We start from the raw sequence: 18,729 nt of genomic DNA, 5'->3' as shown, positions 1-18,729 counted from the left end.
GACTTTTGAGGCAGTTGAGTTAATGTGTTCTTCCCATCTCAGATATTTGTCTATGGTGATTCCTAAATATTTTAAACTTTCTACGGATTCTAGGTTTTTGCAAGTACAAGTATTCGGTTCATTACAAATGTGAATAGTAATATTCAGTATTTCCTTGGGTTGTCCCGCTTGAGTTGCACTAAAACGTATAATTTTTTTCTTTTCCGTGTTGAGAGTAAGGAGATTATTATCTAGCCAATGTTTAACATTGTTTATCCCAATTTCGGCTTTTCTATGCGTTTCGTACCAGTTTTTCGCCTCAAATATTAAGACCGTATCGTCAGCAAAAGTGATGATATGATCGGCAAGGTTACTGTTACAAAGATCATTGATATAAATATTAAACAATATCGGTCCTAAAGTACTTCCCTGTGGAACACCAAATTCGATATTGGCTGGATCGCTTAGAGTGCCACTAATATTAACTCTTTGGCTTCGATTTTCTAGACAGCTTCCTAACCATTTAAGTAACTGACCCTGAATACCGATTCGTTGAAGTTTTTTCAAAAGGATTTTGTGCGAGATGGTATCGAAAGCTTTAGCCAGATCCAGAAAGAGAGCGATGCTTTTAATTCCTCGATCGATGTTATTAGAAATTACTTCAATAAGATTGCCAATGGCATTTTCGGTACCTAAACCCGGTCGGAAGCCAAATTGTCTTTCAGAAAGAATGTTATTATCATCAAGGTAAAAGCTAAGACGGTTTTTGACAATTTTCTCGATAATTTTTGAGACCGAATTGACCAGAGATATCGGCCGGTAATTTTGAATCGCAGATTTATCTATATTATATTATCTATATTTATTAAATGGTATTTATATTTATCTATATTTATTAAATGGGTTCGTAAGTAGGAGATTTTGAACTTTAAAGCAGTTTTCATAGGCCTTATACATTATTTTTTTCTGGGCTTATAAAAAGACTTATGTAAAAAATACTCGATTATTTCAAAGGCCAAGATGTATTCTACTCGCAGTATTTAATTAAAGCATCTGAAACATTTCTAGGTGACCAAATTTTCAAACCAAAAACACATGATTTTGCATTACTACGTTTGGTATCGCCTTAATAGTTTGTCCTAGAAATGATTTCACAAACCAACGATTATTAAAAATTTTGTTATTTTTTTTAACATAGGATATATTTTCCAACGATTTTTTGTATAATTTATTTCAGTAGAATGACATTGTGTATATTAATCAATTACAATATTTAATTCAAATTTTTAAATTTTTGTTTAAATTTCTTTACTGAAAAGCTACCATACCCAACTGTGGATACGATCTCAGTGAAGACAGATTACTACGACAACGCGCGTGGTTTCACTGAACTAGGTCCAGTGGACACAGGTACTTGAAATTAACTGGGTTTAGTATCGCACATAAATTTGGTTCGTCAGACAAGCTATTACCAGCTGCCATAAACATGTCGGTCTACTATTTTTACTAAAACGCATTGTAAAAAATGCGTTTTGAGAGGTGCAAAAATCATTCAAGAGCGAAAAACAGATCTCATGGAATTCCTTTTCCATTCACAAAAACACACAAAAAACTTATTGTTTCAAGAAATACAATAATAATTATCCCTTAGGCACCGGTGCATAGTCGGGAAACACACCAAACGCGCGCCCAACATTATGAGTATGTACACGGTTGACATTTGTCACAAGAGAACGGGTAGCTTCTACGATTCGTACTTGAGCTCGGCTGTGGAACGATTTGCCGGCCTCTGTGTTTCCTCCCTCATACAACTCGGGTTTCCAGAAGAAAGAGATCCAGGGTTAGATTCACAGTTGCAATCATTACCTTTTTATAAGCAGGTATTATTATCTCCTTCTTCAATGATACAATAAATAATTAGTATAATAACAATAACTTTAACAGTGGAAATCAAACAGAAAAGCCACGTGACAACTGACAAGAAGGATATAATGTAATATACATTTGAATGATAAAAGAAACTGCTTTCCGAAGTCGTCTAATAATATTTTGAAAGACTTGACTTCGAGAAATTAAACCTCCAGGACTTAGAACACGTGCTCTGAGGAGAGTGTATTTCAATTGTTCAATAAAAAAATAACAGTTTAAAATGGAAGCAAGTCGAGCATCCTACCCACCGCCACCGGGCCATGAACCACATGAAAAAACTTTCACCAAAGTGTAGAATCAGCCATCCCATAACAAGGTATTAAATTGTGCAAACTTAAGATATTTGCAGCACAAACAGGCTGAAAAGCTGTTCATAAAGATAATTAAAAAAAAAAATCTGATAAAAGTTTTTTTCTGTGAATTTGGTAAGAAACTTGAAAGGTCCTTTAATTTCGCCATATAAATCACCGGAAGAATAATATTACAATAAAAATAGTTTTTAAATATTTTAGGCACAATTCAAACCCGAAATTGATAAAAAACAACACACAGCCTACCTTTGGACGCAGAGCAATGCACGCCACTGACGTGAAGTGATTGATGGATTAATCTATCTTCTACTTATACAGGGTGTATCGGCAAGTACCCGACAAACTTTAACCAGCTATTCCTCAGCACATTTGGAGTAAAAAATGTTATGGGCGCTTTGCTGTCCGGTAACATTTTTTTTCCATTAAAAACAAAAAATAAATAAAAAATCCACACTCCGTCACTGTCATTTGCATTGTTTCTAGTGTTCAACAGCTGTTGTTAGCAAGTGTGTCAAAAAGTGTCCTCGCTCTTTCGTACACAATAAATAATAATAGTTAAAAATGAGACGAATGGTGCCGTGCCATTTCGTTGTGATTGTAAAAGCGCGCCAACGTAGGTACGTACGTACATTATTCAACGAAACTCGAACAAAATATTGCCAGACGGGTTTTCAAACTTTGGTAAAGGATAAAACATTGGTGACATGTGGTGAAAATATGAATAGTAAATTTTTTATTAAAAAAAATGTTACCGGACAGCAAAGTGCCCATAACATTTTTTACTCCAAATGTGCTAAGGAATAGCTGGTTAAAGTTTGTCGGGTACGTGCCGATACACCCTGTATAAAGAATAGTGTCCGTCGTTGCCGAGGAGTTTAGAGTTGAGTTCCTCTTGTTTTGAAGGTAAAGTGTGCAAAATTTCATCAGTCTCGGAATAAAACTGCAGATTTGTATAAAAACCAAATCCACGCCGCCCGCCGGCCACAGGGCACAGATACTCTCCGTTATATAATTATACAGATATAATATTATAACTACCCTTTTCCATTATTGGAAATGTAACTTTTCAGTGGTTTCATATAATTTTTAATAGGTACTAAAAACTAAATTTATGCGATATTTTTTTAGGTTTTATCGAGAAAACCGTAGATGAAATTACTCAATCAACAAATTTCTCAAAATTATAAATAGAAATGCAATATTTTACTTTTGAAAATCAGTGGAGTGGTTGTCGATTTGTTTGATTTTTTTAAAAACGGGCACTTGAACCAAGGTCGCTGGGTGGCATTACTGATGGATAAATAATACTGACATTAATGAAGGAGTATCATAATATTACAAGATAATCCAAATGAATTTTGATTCCAAATCCAAGAAAAATTCTGAACTATAATGTATTGGTGTTTAATTTAATTGAAAGACAGAAATTGGCTGGTTACGAAAAGCCTGACTATATCTGAAATCTTCCACTAAGAAAAATGTTACCTCTGCAATGATGGTTGACTTACACAGTTACATTCTAGCTTTATCACAGCTAGCGGGGGATAGAACTCCTCCAAGGATAGAACAACTCACGACGCCTAATGTTTGGCCATAAATATAAAATAAAGTTTTTTTATTTTTCGGAATAACTTTATTGAGTAAAACCTCAAATTGTAATATTTAAATCTTGAAGACAATATTAGTGATTTCTAAACGAAAATCTGAAACAGAAAAATCAGAAAAGGAAACGGTCACATCTGGGACTCGAAAGAAATGAAGACAATGTTAGTGGTTCTTATTCGAAGTATGATACAGTTAAAAGTGACCGAGGGGAATAGGGTCCCATTAGCTCAGTCGGTAGAGCACTGTCCCGGAAAGACAAGGGTCCTGGGTTCGAGTCCCAGATGTGACCGTTTCCTTTTCTGATTTTTCTGTTTCAGATTTTCGTTTAGAAATCACTAATATTGTCTTCAAGATTTAAATAAAAATAAAGTTTTCCTAATAATTTTTTTTTAATTCGGTTATGTGTCTGTAACTCCGGTTCAATGAACTCAGTCTTGCTTTGAATTTAAATGTAATTTTAAAAGTTGGAACTGATTTTTGCACAAATTCAGACAAGCGACCTACCTTACCTAAATAGAAAATTATTTTGATTATCTTTTTCAAAAGTGCAATTATAATATCCCGTGATATTTTACGGCACTAATTCACTAGGTGGTGCCAGTGTTTTTAAAGCTGTTTACTACAGATTTCAGTCGGATCAGTTGAGAGAAAAGATTTTTTTTTTTTATATTTGTGCAATAATAAAATATTAATGGATAAAATAAAAATAATATAAAAATGGGATTCTTTACGTAACAAAGAAATAAAACGCCAAACGAGACCAAATTTGTAAATACTAGTAGCTTATAGCACCATGACGGATTGTATTGTAAGTAGGTACACACACAAAGATTGGAAGATTTATAATATTATATTTTTTGGGAAATATTATCTGATAGTATTATTGTCCCAGCGTCTGGACGATGTAGGCCCTCTGATTGGTCAAATTAAAATTGTCTGTTTCGGGTAACTTGAATATTAAGACACGATTCCATACTAAAATAGGATCGCCTCATAATAATACGAAATTTCTTCAAAAGCATCGTTTCTGCTCATATAATTTTTGGATAATATCGAAGAAAATATGTTTTAGAAAGTTCATAATCCATTGGATTAATTACATTACAATGAAAATTCTCCACAGTTACGTGATTATGTTTGACGTTTATAAAAATTCACGCGTTTCTTCAAGATGGCCGACAGAGCGCACCTCTGGCGGTTTAAAAACGAACCAAATGCCTGGCGCGAATATTTAAATATGCAGCTCACAATACTTGACTACTTACCATTAACAAGCGTTTTATAAGAAGATTTCTTCTGGAAGCTTATCACTTTGTAATGGCATTTATCATTATTATTTATATTTTTTTTCTTATTAATTATATCTGATTTTATATTGGCATGTTTTCTAATTTCTAAAATTTCAAAATTATTTATTTGCGATGCTTTATATCCTGAGTGAAGTATTTTAAGACCTGAATTTTTATCGAAAGTGTGATCATTATTCAAAAGATTATTTGCAAACTCAGATTCACTATTTCCATTTATAGCCCTGCGATATTCTTTAGTTCTGACTTCAAAGTTTCTATTGGTTCTACCTTTGTAAAAGAAATTACAATCATCTCAATTGAGTTATAAACTCCTGATTTTTTTGTTTGTATTTTGCTATCTTTATTATTAAGAATATATTTCTTCATTGTTATTAGTGTAAAACGCCAGTTGAATGGTACCAGGATTGTTCATATATATAATTTTAGAAGTATCGTTATCCACAAACAGAATTCTACGCCATTGTTTATTTCTATCTTTAGAAAGACTGTTTGAAGAGAATGTGTTTAATTTTTTTATTTAGTATTTCAACTATCAATTTATTTGAATAACCGTTATTAAATGCTATTTGTCTTATGAATATATTGTTTTATGGTTATATGCTATTTGTTTTTTTCAGGTCTTAAAATAGTTCACTATAAATAATTTTGAAATTTTAGAAATGAGGAAACATATTAATATAAAAGCAGATATAATTAATAAGATTTTTTTTATAAACTCTCTTTTAAATATTTTCCCACTCAACTGGTCTTTCCCGTCTAACGATATTGTAATTCCTAATTATTATAAACCCAGCCTACTCTTACCCCTCCCCCCTCCTTCCACTTCTTCTTTCCCAATTGCAATCCATATTTAATTTTTGACTTCGGTGTATACACAATAAAATGTAAACATTATATTTATTTATTTATTGGACAGTTTGCATAGCGCCGCTTTTGTGAGATATCACCTCAGGGGCGCTATATTATAATAATCTACCTTTATATATAGATTTTTACTCTCCTGATGAAGGTGTATATATAATCTAACTTTAAACTTTATTAGATACAGTAACAGTTGTAGGTAAAGAATTACCACCAGTTAGAGTAAAATTAACACCTTTTAATTAAACCGACTGCTAATGTCATCGCACAATTGTTGTACAAACGGTTGTAACACATATTCAAGCACTGCAAGTCTCCTATGAGCTAATTATATTAGGTACGATAACAGTTAATATCAGTTGTAGACATGTAGTCAATAATAGTGTTTTATTTGAAATAATCCATCACAAATACGTAAAATTTCATTTATTCAAATAACTGTCATTCTTATTATGCGTAAATTTAGCATGTTATTATTAATTAACTCCTTCCTGTTCCGTGTTTTAACAATATATATACTCACCCTCTCTCTGTGAATGTTCTTATATCTATCTATTAAATGTAACTGTTGTTAATATCACTTAAAATGGGCGAAGCCCAAGCAAGAGCCGCCCGCAGGGCCTAGCAGAAAAAAACCCGCGGAGCGGGTTTTTAACTGCTAGTCTCTTTTTATCAGTATTCGAAAATATTCAAGTTGTATGTGTACTAAAGTTATTTCTAGCTACGAAACGCAATTCTAACGTCAACCAAAATAAATCAAAGATAATTTTATCTTTCTATAAAGCAATAGAGGCAACCAAAGTGACAAGCAATAATATATCGTAAAAACATCATGAAAATTGTACAATTCGGCGATAACTGGAAAATAATAATTGCTTTAGCTTGTAAATGGTTTATAATAAGCACTTACGTATAATACAAACAATTTAGCAGGAAGAAATAATTGCCATTGTACAATTTCACGGTAAGCTATTACGTTTGACGTGTTTGACATATTGTAGGTTATATTGATAATGAGTCAATTTTCCGATCTAAAAATATGACGGATTATAAAGCAACAGTGAAATAAATAATAATGATGTGTTTACCTGGTGGAATCTTGGAGGGCTTCGCGATGAAAACGATTTTCCCAAACGTTAACAGGCTGCTTCTGACACTACTCATGATTATTTTTCCTCACCGAACTTTGCACTCGCAAGTTTGTTGACAAACAAAATAAAGTTTTAGAATAAAATACGGCTAATTGTCTTTATTTTTTAATATCACAGATCACGTGAATCGCGAATAACAAATAGTAGTATCACAGCGTGATAAGCTTACTGCTAAAAAAATATAACGAAGTCGCGGGATTCGTGTTTATTATTCAATCGGGTTTTATTCCTCCATGACGCAACACTCTTGATACGTCTGTCAACACTGAACAATTTAGGTATTAAACAGTAAATAACCTTGGGAATATGCACCGTGACGAGGAACAGCCACTATAGCGATCAGTATTTCAACTTCAACCGAGCGGCCATTGCTGATTGCGACGAACACAGCTGATTTTGATTTGAGTGTCCATTACGATGGTCGGTAAAATGGCAATACAGGCGACTGTTCTACCGTCAAAACCTTTGTTACCGTCAAAACCCATGGGGTCGGTAAAATTGCATCGGGGCATCTGTTTTACCATATTTACCTTTGCCAATGCAGCCCGCTAGTGACATCTATTGAACAAGTAGAAACACCCAAAATAGCGCGAGTTCGTTGCCTACAAAATGCAAATGCAAAACATAAAGCACGATATTCCAACACCGATATTAGTCATTGAGTACTACTACTACAGAATCCACTCGTGTACAGGTCGACATACCTTCTTATCTGTGAGACCAAAACCTTTTTCGTTTTGTAGAAATTTCGGTCCAATCCAATTCATACCAATGTAATTTTTCAAGAAAGATTTTAAAAAACTATATCAGTTCAGCTCTTTATGCTCGTTAATTATTGCTAAAATTTAAACGAACAGATTCGGCAGCATCCTTGCTACGCTTGGCCAAACCTCAACAATATATTCTCAGAGTTGCGAAAAATTCCTTTTGAAACCGATACTCGTTTTCGTCTTCTCTCCTCCCCCTCCTGTGAAATTAAGTAATCCCTAGGCTAACAGTTACACCTTCCTTTTGTGGTCAGCGAACAGTTTAAAAAGTGGTTTATTGGACTTGCCCAAAGTTCGTAGAAAATGTATCTAAGAAGGTTGGCTGATACAGACAGTTTTCGGCAACACATTGGGCCGCTCGCAAGCTCGTGATGTAGATCGAAGACCAGTAGAATCCGAAAGGAACAATCTCCTTCATTTTTCACTAGGTATATAATATTATTTTTTGGTAAAACTAAGTTATTTTCCTCGCACTTATATTGCATACGAGTCAAATTAAAGTCGATAAATGTTTTTTAACAGTAAAAATTTGGTAATCATTAGTAAAAGGTAGAAAAAATCGGGGACATTTAAGGAAGACTAACGCATTATCTCTGCACCGAAAAGTCGAATTAAAGGAGATACACCGTTGTTTTTTTTAACAGTAGGTAACAATGTGCTATAGAGTAGTGAATGGTAGAAGACGTAATAATGAAAGGAATATAAGGAATGAAAAAAAGTAAGGAATGACATACGGAGACGAATTAAAGTCAATATAATATTAATTTTTTTAGAGTAACTAGGTATATGTTGATAGTAGTGATAGTTAATAAAAGTCGGGGACGTCCGAGGAAAACATGGCGCGATCAAATGAAACAAATACTTATGTATGGTAAAATTTGTCATATGTAATGACCGAATAAAGAGGTGTCAGAATGAAGTGGAACGTCGAAGACACCCGAGGAAGACATGGGGCGATCAAGTGAAATAAAAACTTTTTTTAGTTCTTAACAATAATATTCAGTATTTCCACCATAACTTCACCCAGTTTTAAAATAAGTACATTAGAATTCACAACTGCAAAACTTTATTTCAAACCAATCATAACCTGAGTAACGCCGGGTACACGTCAGAAATTAAATACTATTTTTGGTTTGTCTTTCCAAGAATTTATGTTGATTTGTACACACCATTACATACTTTTAACCACTGTTGGATTTGGCAGCCACCTCCGGTCTGGAGCCCCAAAATAATTGCAAAAACCCTTGACTTTGGTTGACATTATTGGTTTAGTTAACTTTTGTTTATTTATCTCACGAGAACGGGTCGTTTCTACGACTCGTTCTTGAGTACAACAGTTCGGCTATGGAAATACATTCTTGTTTCCTCCCTCCTATATATGGGTCTCTTTTCACAAGCTCTTCTTCTCAAAAAGACTCCCGCACAGCATCCACAAAATGACATAGGCCCAGGGGAGTTTATTTTTCTTGGGCCTGCTGTGTGGAGTTGATGTTAAAAAAAATACTTGTTAGAATTCCAAACTGAAATTTGCGCTATTTCGGTATAAGTATGTTGTATTATAATTAAATTGTATTATTCCATTTGGCCGTGATGAAAATAGTTTTGGCTTTTTCGATATGGGGAGGTGAAGGAAATGGGAAAGAGGAAGGTGGGGAAGAAGCTGGCTATTCACATATGGTCACCAAACAAGGCTAAAACCATTTCTAGCAACGCTTCGATTCCGAATGGTGGTGGGTACAGTGGTGTTATATAAATTACATATCGGTACAAAATATATTTATAATTCCAATCTCACGAAAGAAGAAACTGGTTCTTGTGCTTGGTGAGCGAGTTACACTAATTGTAAGGAAAATAGAATAACATTATGCAATAGGTAAGTATAGTAAATTGTTCCTATTATATGTATATATATATATAATAGGAACAATTGAAACTTCCGGATCATCTATATGTGTAGGTGTTACATGTATAGGATTCTGTTACATTCTAAATATTGGTCTTTCACCATTTTCACCAAGGCGATACTGAGAGTATCTACAGCCATGTGCGACTCATTGTATAAATACAATTATTCTCAACACTTTTCCTGTCATAATAGTTTGCTAAATGAGACTTTCATTTTGAAAATTTGAAGTGCAAATATTCCTAGGATTTTTCCTTATATTCGGAACATTGGATTTAATATAATAATTAGTATAATATTACCAAAGCATTATAATTTGATGACGCATGATGGCACTTGTATTGCAGTAAACTCAAATATCCCAATCGCGGTGGAAAATGGACTTCTATCTACATCACGATTTTCTGGGTCTAGGACGTTTCTACGCCGCCGGTTCTTCGCCGCCAGTTCATCGCTGCCGTTTCTACGCCGGGAAGGTTCTGCACTGGCCGTTTCTACGCCAGTCGATTCTACGCCGCATTCAAATTAAATTAACAATTACAATTAAACTTTATTGTTAAAACCTAACCTAACCTAACCATAACATCATTAAGATAACCCGGATTAAAACTTCTGATTACCTGCTTTGTCATGCTTACCTGCTTTGTCAATGGGTCATTAAGATAATCCTGGCGATTGTAACTTGCATATACAAAATTTCCATTCGGAAATTCTTTTATTCTTTTAAATTAAATAAATGTTAATGCAACTTTTTCAATGATTCAATAATTTTTGTATTGTCTACTTTATTTTCTGTGAATGTATGTAGGTATGTGTTTAAACAATAAAGTTTAATTGTAATTGTTAATTTAATTTGAATGCGGCGTAGAATCGGCTGGCGTAGAAACGGCCAGAACTGAACCGTCCCGGCGTAGAAACGGCGCGGGCGATGAACTGGCGGCGAAGAACCGGCGGCGTAGAAACGTCCCATTCCCCGATTTTCTAGCCAATCACCGATCTCCCCCCTCGATGAGCTAACCTTGTTAAATATGTTTTCTACGAACCTTGGGCCCTGTCGTTAAAAAGGTGGTGCCTCTGGTTAATCGGATGCTGAGACTTTTTGAGTCAGCGTTTCGGATAGCCTTGCAGTGTCATCATCAGTGAAGAACTTGAATTTTGTAGTACATTTTTATTCATAATTTTTAATTGAAGAAAAATTTAGCCATCGAATAAGCTTTTCTCTAAATAGAAATTTCAAATAGGTATTTAAAGAACCATGAAATACAGAACCATTTATTAAAATAAAATGTAACACTATAAAAATTATATAAACGAAACAATTGTAAATTTTGAAAAAATTGAATACATACAGGAAAATCATTTTAAAGTGCGCACTTTGAATGTATTTGTGCTAACTGATAGTGTTTCGAATTGGTTCAAAATATTTTGGAAACAAATTTGTGGAAATTAAGTACATGAATATTAAACAATGTTGACATTAGTGAAAATGCCTATGTTATGTAAGAACTTAGGAAGTTGAGCATGTGCTTCCTTCTCGACAATTTTTTTCTTAAATGAAACACCGAAAGCAATGGATTTAATCAAACGTTAAACCTGGAGTACTTTGCTGGCTCTTTTAAAGTAAAACAGAAATATGTAAATATTGTGTCATTCAGCAGATCAAAAGTGTAAAACATATGATTTTATTTATTTTTATGTACATTGCAACATCACCAATTGGAATATAATAAACTTTCGAGTCTTTGTTTTAAAGACGTGACTAATTTTTCTTATAATTTATAAATGTAGACTTAAGCATTCCGATTCTCCCAAAGTTCCCAATATGTGATACATATTCAGATAATCAGTGTTCTATTGTCATTAATTGATTTGCTAAATAAAATATATTTAATAACCAATTTAACAAAGTACATATTATATATTCTTCATTTTATCCAGGTGAGTCTTTACTAATGTTAACTTAAACCTAACAGTTATTATAAGATCTTTTTCACATGATTCATTTTACATTCATTAATACTAAAGCAATTTTATTATTAAATTGAGTTCAAACTCTCTTATCGATTATTTTGTTCTTGAAATCATAAATTGAGCTTCAATAATATATTAATTATAAGTTGATCGAAGTTTCTCACTCATCGTGATTCTTTATTTGAATTCACTTGTATATTTATATTGAATTTTGCTGGCATGGTTAAAAACATGTTTTTAGACGAGACATGAAGCGAAAAATTGGTTCCACTTTTGTAGGTCCCATTAGTTCGATTTGGCCTCCAATCCTCCCAACGCTCTAACATCGAGCGACCGGAAACTTTCAAATTCGGTCTACGCACAGTATCCATCGATTATCGCTTGTGGAACACGTTTCGGCGAGATATTAGTTCGCAGTAGCGCCTGTTATTGCATAGCTCTACCGTTTTAAACCACTTTAATTTAACATATTGCTGTACCGGTTTCAGAAGTCAGACAAAAATAAGAACATAAGAAATGAATAGGTAAATTACTAAAAAACATTGTAGATAGAGAACATAAATGCCACCCAGCATTTACAAACTATGTTGCAATCATTGAGATATGTATTGAGTCTACATTCCTTGCAAAATCATTTTAAAATATTGTACTCATGCGGGAAGTAGGATGGGGGGCGCGGCAGCTGTTGATGTTGCCCGAATCATTCTGACCACAAACAAAGTCAACAAACCCACGGTCCGGAGCATTTGGGTTGTGGGCACGCTGACTTCAAGTGTTCCCTGAGTTTTTTAACATTATAAAGTCAATTTACACAACTACTGATTATGGTAAAAACCTATTTACCAATGAACGGTTATATCATTGCCTTTCTGATCTTTTCCTGTACAATTTGTACAATATCTTTGCGTGCATGTTGGCATTTTGAATTTATTGCCGGAGACCTGCGCCTGGCGAGTGCTTGTATTCGACTGAAATCCATGGTACCTTACAGCGAACAATTAAACGATGTTTGTGGCCTATACTTCGAACGCCATTAATAGCTCTATCTATATACCTCAATGGTTGCAACGACTGTCCATTTTTGTATAGGTGAGGAAAGTAAGTTGTATTAGAATCACATGTTTTTAAATAAAGATAAGTTTCAAAGTTTGCCAATCATTTCATTTTAACTGATCATACTTTCAATAAGGAAATAGGGGTTAAAATTTTTCACTCTTATAATAAAGGCAAAAAAAGATATTATAGAAGCTCTTGAAATCAGAAAATCCCTAAATGATAACGAGTATATTCGATAACCAATAATTAAATTTATCTTCAATGTATATTCCAGAGATATTTCCAGTAAACCCCTCTGTTGTCCTTGTATTCCCCTAATTACTTCTTCCCCTTTGTTGACCTCCCACTCAAACACATAAATATATATGCACATAGGTCTACGGCGATAACTTCATAATGTCGACATGCACGCTGAGATATTGTAAAAGTCGTACTGGAAAATATAGGGAAAGCAATGGTATAACCTTTCGTCGGTAAGTAGGGTTTTACCGTAATCAGTGGTCGTGTAAATAGGCTTATTGTAAATTTGAGGAAGAGAGATGAGTTAAAATAAAGTGGTTTAAAACAAATGAATGTTTTGATATTGCAATTATGACAAGCCACAAAATAAATACTTTTTTAAAGACATAAATATGTTCAATTGTGGAAATACATTTCCAACGAAATGGACTTCTGATAGAAGTTAGTTGCACTGATGTACATATTATATAGGTATTAAAGTCAATGCCACAATATTACACTTCTGGACCTACAAATTATAAAGAAGATCATATTTTTAGCATTATCTCACAGCACAGCCGAGACAGAGATATTAGTGTCAACTGTCGGGATTTTTCTGAATCTATGGATTATAATTTTTTTTTCTTGTGATGTGTTCCCCAGCTAATTCGCCATAGAATTTGAACTCCTAACATTATCACTATCTAAATTTATGAATCAGGTTACACTTTGGTTATTGTGAAATGGGAAAGATATAAAACACAAACATATTACACATTTTAATATCATTAATTACATTGACCTTATGTTAACTATGCATTAAAACAAATACAAGAAATTCACTTGACTAGAATTAGATTACTGCTGTATATGTGAAGATACATTGTGATGTAAGGATATGTATTGATTGAAAAATCACTCAATTATTATTTTGATTTTACTCATGTAATCGTTCTTCAAAAATGCAATTTTCCCAGATATTATAACATAATTCAATACATTATGCAATGTAATTGTTCATAATGAGCTAGTGAATACTTAAAGTTTTATTTTGAGTTTTGCATATTCAGAAATACAGCTGCATCTAAGTCACTCTACATTTTGGAATGTGTTAGAAGTATGGATATTTTCTATACTTATTTTATTGTTATTTCACATTTATAACAAGAGAGATCTATCTAACCCTTGAATGTTGAGGAAAGTTCTTAAAGTTAACAAAAATAAAGCTATACAGAATCACTCCCACCATTCAATCAATTACATTTATTTAGTATTCTTTTCTGTAACACTAAATCATTTATTATTGTTAAATAAATAAATATATAATTGTCTCAATCAAAATTATATTTTGACTCCATCAACTTAATATCATCAAAATAATTGGTGTGCTTCTATTTTCCATGTTTGGAATTTATTGATGTATTAAAATAATAATTATTTGTTTATGTATCTTCAAATAAATTTATAGTGTTCATTTTGAGTAAACATACAGTAATTTAAATTGTAATCCTGTATTGATTGTTTTTTCCGTTGATTACATACTTAGGTACTAAAAACTAAACCATTTTCAGATAGAATAAGAAAATTAACGAAGTAACTTTGCTTATAAATTCACAAGATTTTTTCCTATGATTTTCTTGTATTTTACTATACTATTGGTAGCAGGAAATTAATTGAGGTCCTTTTCATCAACATCACTGAGCCATGGCAATCGGTGGAGTAAGATACTAATAATTCAGCTTTAACTAAATACTAGGCTTTGGTAAAAATTCAACGGTAATTTAAAAAAATGATAGTTAAACAGGTAGCCATTTTTAATTCTAACGGTGTTATGTGCTGTATAAAACGGCAGTAACATTGAATATAAATAATTTATAAGTCAGTAACCTTCTTTGAAAGTTACGCAAATATCATCGTTGAAATTTTTTTTCAGCTTTTTTAATATCAACTTGCAATTTGTAGCTGATAAATAAAAGTCCATTCTGTACATTCCTGGTGTTTTGCAAATATGCAAGATGAATGCCGGTTGAATGTTATTGTTCCAAATGAAAATCTTCAACTGCGTGTGTAATTATGTAAATGAATTATGCAAAGAACCTTTGAAAAGTGAGATATAGATGGCGTTTGAAGCTTTCATTCATATCTTGATTTCTTTTTTTTCTGAGACGTTTGTTTTAATAATGTTAGATGGTTTTGATAAAGTCACCTCTTTCCCTATGAACTTGTTAGATGGTTTTGATAAAGTCACCTCTTTCCCTATGAACTTGTTAGATGGTTTTGATAAAGTCACCTCTTTCCCTATGAACTTGTTAGATGGTTTTGATAAAGTCACCTCTTTCCCTATGAAATTGTTAGATGGTTTTGATAAAGTCACCTTTTTCCCTACGAACTTTTGAAAATGGAAAACATAAGGAATAATAAATATTTTAAAAACCTACATAATTTAAAAAATATTTCATTTAGCTATAGGAATTTTTTATAATCATTTACAACACTATGTGCAAATAAATTACGAAAAGGTGTTTTGAAAATATTTACAAGATTTATTTAGATAACCTATTTCAATGCTTTGCATTTCCTATGTTAAAAGCTTTGTTCCTTCTGCTGCATATAAACACGCGAGCCGAGCCACAAATTACGGGAAAGGAACGAAGCAACCGCAAGCGGCGTTTCATGCTATTAGCGGTAGCTTTGTTCCTTTTTCATTAGTCGTGGTTCGATGAAACTCGGCAGTTCGGCTCGCGTGTTTATACGCACCTTTATATCAGCCACATTTTTAATTTACAATACATAATAATATTATATAGTATAATAAAATTATACATACCTCCAAAACAATATTGTTACCTCTCTCATTAGTGTATACATATTAATAATAGATAAAAATTGTTTTTTTAAATATATTTAGAAATTAAATTTTTTGATATAAGTACAAAATTAGGAATTTATTAATAGTAATAATAATTGTTGCTGCTGACATTAAAGAACTAAAACATGTACTTAATACAATATTATAATACCTGGTAGTTTTTCATACACGCATTGCACCTGTTTTCTCTGATAACAACATAACTTCTTCGATCTACGCAGTTTGGTAGCCGTCTTCAATAAGGTCCGACGTAACAGTAATTTTTAGTAATGGTGTAATTAGGCTTATCTTGTCAGGGATCCTACCAGAGAGCAACTTGACCGACATAAATATCTCACAAGCCGAACTTAAAAAGCAACTTATATATCATACACCTGCCTTATATCTATCTCTTGATGTGAAAAACCACTAATTGAGTCGTCCTCAATATCCCGATTCTCTAATATATCATTGCCAGAACATCATCATTACATATTCTTTTTTAAGCATCGAATTTCCTTTTGTCTTCGAGGTACATCCTGCAACCGATATTCTGTTCCTATTAAGGTCTCTCTTTCCTTAACTGTTAGGGAAGTCAATATTGTTGAATTAGTAACTCTATTCTTCCGCAACATTAACGAAAAAGCCACATTTAAAACCCTTCCTTCCGGCACTTCAATGGCATCAATATTTTTGATGTTCACAATTTAACATAACGTTTCACTGGATGCGATTTTAATATTTTTTATTTTGCTCCATAAAACATTTCTCGTATTCTGGAATGTATCTCTAATAACCTGTAATACTATTATAACCTTTTATTAGTTTCTGCAAAGTTTGTTAGTATATAAAAAAAAAGTTTTTTATAACTTGTTAACAGAGAAAACAGGAAACACCTGACTTATTATGAGAATTTGGGTAAGAATCTACATTTCATTACTTTTTGTAAATAAATCACTGCATATGTATTTTAAGTTCTGCCACAATATAATAGCTTATGGCCTTTCTCGCCAACATTATGTTAACATTTTTAAGGATTCCAAAATTCTGATTATTAATTAAGGAATAATAATAATAAAAAAAACACACATACACTTGAGTCCCACTTTCAGGGCCGACCCTTAGTCAAACGGCGCTAGTAAAAACCTCAAGGCGCTGTGTTAGGATACGAGCAACGCCTTGGCGTCTTGGTAAGTCGGTGTCCGAATTGCGCTTGCACAGGACCGGCCCTGTCCATTGCCCAAAACCTGTGGGACTATGGCACTGTTAAGAGGAAGGTAAATAACTATAGCTGTCATTCGGATTACCTATGTCATGTCAAGCAACGGTTCCATTTAGAATGATGCTCTCCACCAAAGTAATACCGAGAGTACATTATGGGTACATGGATACATTCATAATTTATAGATTTGCCGGACTTCGAACCACAGAGAAGCGGAGCATTTACCACTCTACTGTGAGGTTGTTACTTTGTTACCGCTTTAGTTACAAACAAGTATTGTGAGTATTAAGGAATCCTTAAATTATTTAATGCTCAGTAACTTTGCTGAAAATGGTTCCTAATATCTACGAATATCTTCATATAGGTAGCTATTTAAAATTTAATCCAAGAAAGCAATCCAAAGTAGGCGTATTACCAAACGTTAGAAAATAATTTTACAGATTAAGTATTATTCCTAAACACAAAAGCAATAAAGTAATGAGTATTCCCTAAGTGTTGAGTAGTAAGTGTTAGCTGCTACAAGCTGATGGTAATTAATGCAGCAAATGTTAAATGTAAGACATTCAAGTTTCTATGGAGAAATGCAGTTTGACTTATTCACGCAGCTTGTGCCAGTCAGCTATTTGACGGCGCGGGGAATTGCAAACCTCGTTCCAATGGTGCAGAGCGCTGCCTATGGCCTTGGTTCCTCCAAGCTCAAGTCTTCCAATTACCTGAAATAAAGAAAAACTCTTATTATGCAGTGTTCATTTTGCAAATGTTGAGTCCTCTCTCCTTCCTCGTTACTCTTTCACCCTCCTTTTAAATTATATTACATAGGACCAATCCTGTCCTATTCATTTCAGGTAATAAAATCGATTATTGGTGTAGGTATATATTTTCACATTAAAACCATTAATTTGTATGAAGGTGGAATTTGGAGTGTTTTGTTAAGAACATGATTAACATATTATTTCATGCAAAAACACCGCCCTCCCCCTTTCTCTATCTATTTCTACCACACCTGACATTATCGTTATCTATATATATATACAAATAATGTATCTGTCACCAACATGCTAGCCACTGATTATTATTAATACTGACCAGATGTTTGCGACACATTGAACTTGCTCAAAGCTCTGCAAAACGCACTCAAAGTTACTTATCAAAGCGAATGGTGCCAATCCATAGACATTCAAATTGTAAACGAGCCAATCAGGGAAATGGGAACAAACAAAGTTGCGCAAAGCGCAGGACCATCTCCTTTTCTGTTGTTTGTCAATAAATTAATCAGATAGTATACAGGCAACTCACATTGTAATATCACTGTTCAGTCCTCGAAAATAAAATCTGCTTACAAATTACTTGTCCTTTTTTTTACTGCGTAAAATTGAATTTTTTGTTAAACTATTTAGTTAGACATTTATAAATGTGCTATAATTTACCCACCTCACTCATTCTAGATACACAAATACGCCAGGCCGTTAATTTAAAAACTATCATTCAGATCTTGCGTAGAAAAGTCCAGCAAACCATTGCCTTACTTTAGCTAACTTAACTTTTCTGCGCATGGTCTGGTTATTTCAATGTGGGCTCTTCGGCAGTCAATGTACGA

The 18,729-nt window shown here is 33.2% G+C and overlaps 2 protein-coding genes across 2 annotated transcripts in view; both read right to left on the bottom strand.

The window, feature by feature from the left end:
* ClpX (Caseinolytic protease chaperone subunit) overlaps nucleotides 1–7,567 on the bottom strand; it is a 72,623-nt gene extending 65,056 nt beyond the window's left edge. The window contains exon 1 of the mRNA XM_089641772.1: nucleotides 7,084–7,567. Within this exon, the coding sequence (XP_089497898.1) occupies nucleotides 7,084–7,159 (76 nt within the window). The 5' untranslated portion in view covers nucleotides 7,160–7,567. The remainder of the gene's footprint in view (nucleotides 1–7,083) is intronic.
* Nucleotides 7,568–10,963: 3,396 nt separating this feature from the next.
* Syt4 (Synaptotagmin 4) overlaps nucleotides 10,964–18,729 on the bottom strand; it is a 74,356-nt gene continuing 66,590 nt past the window's right edge. The window contains exon 10 of the mRNA XM_089641763.1: nucleotides 10,964–17,845. Coding sequence (XP_089497889.1) covers nucleotides 17,726–17,845 — 120 coding nt within the window. The 3' untranslated portion in view covers nucleotides 10,964–17,725. The remainder of the gene's footprint in view (nucleotides 17,846–18,729) is intronic.

Source organism: Hesperophylax consimilis, chromosome 2 (assembly GCF_061612785.1).
Source record: "Hesperophylax consimilis isolate HC1 chromosome 2, BYU_Hcon_1.0, whole genome shotgun sequence".
Taxonomy (NCBI): Eukaryota; Metazoa; Arthropoda; class Insecta; order Trichoptera; family Limnephilidae; genus Hesperophylax; species Hesperophylax consimilis.
This window is presented reverse-complemented; position numbering and strand designations above follow the sequence as displayed.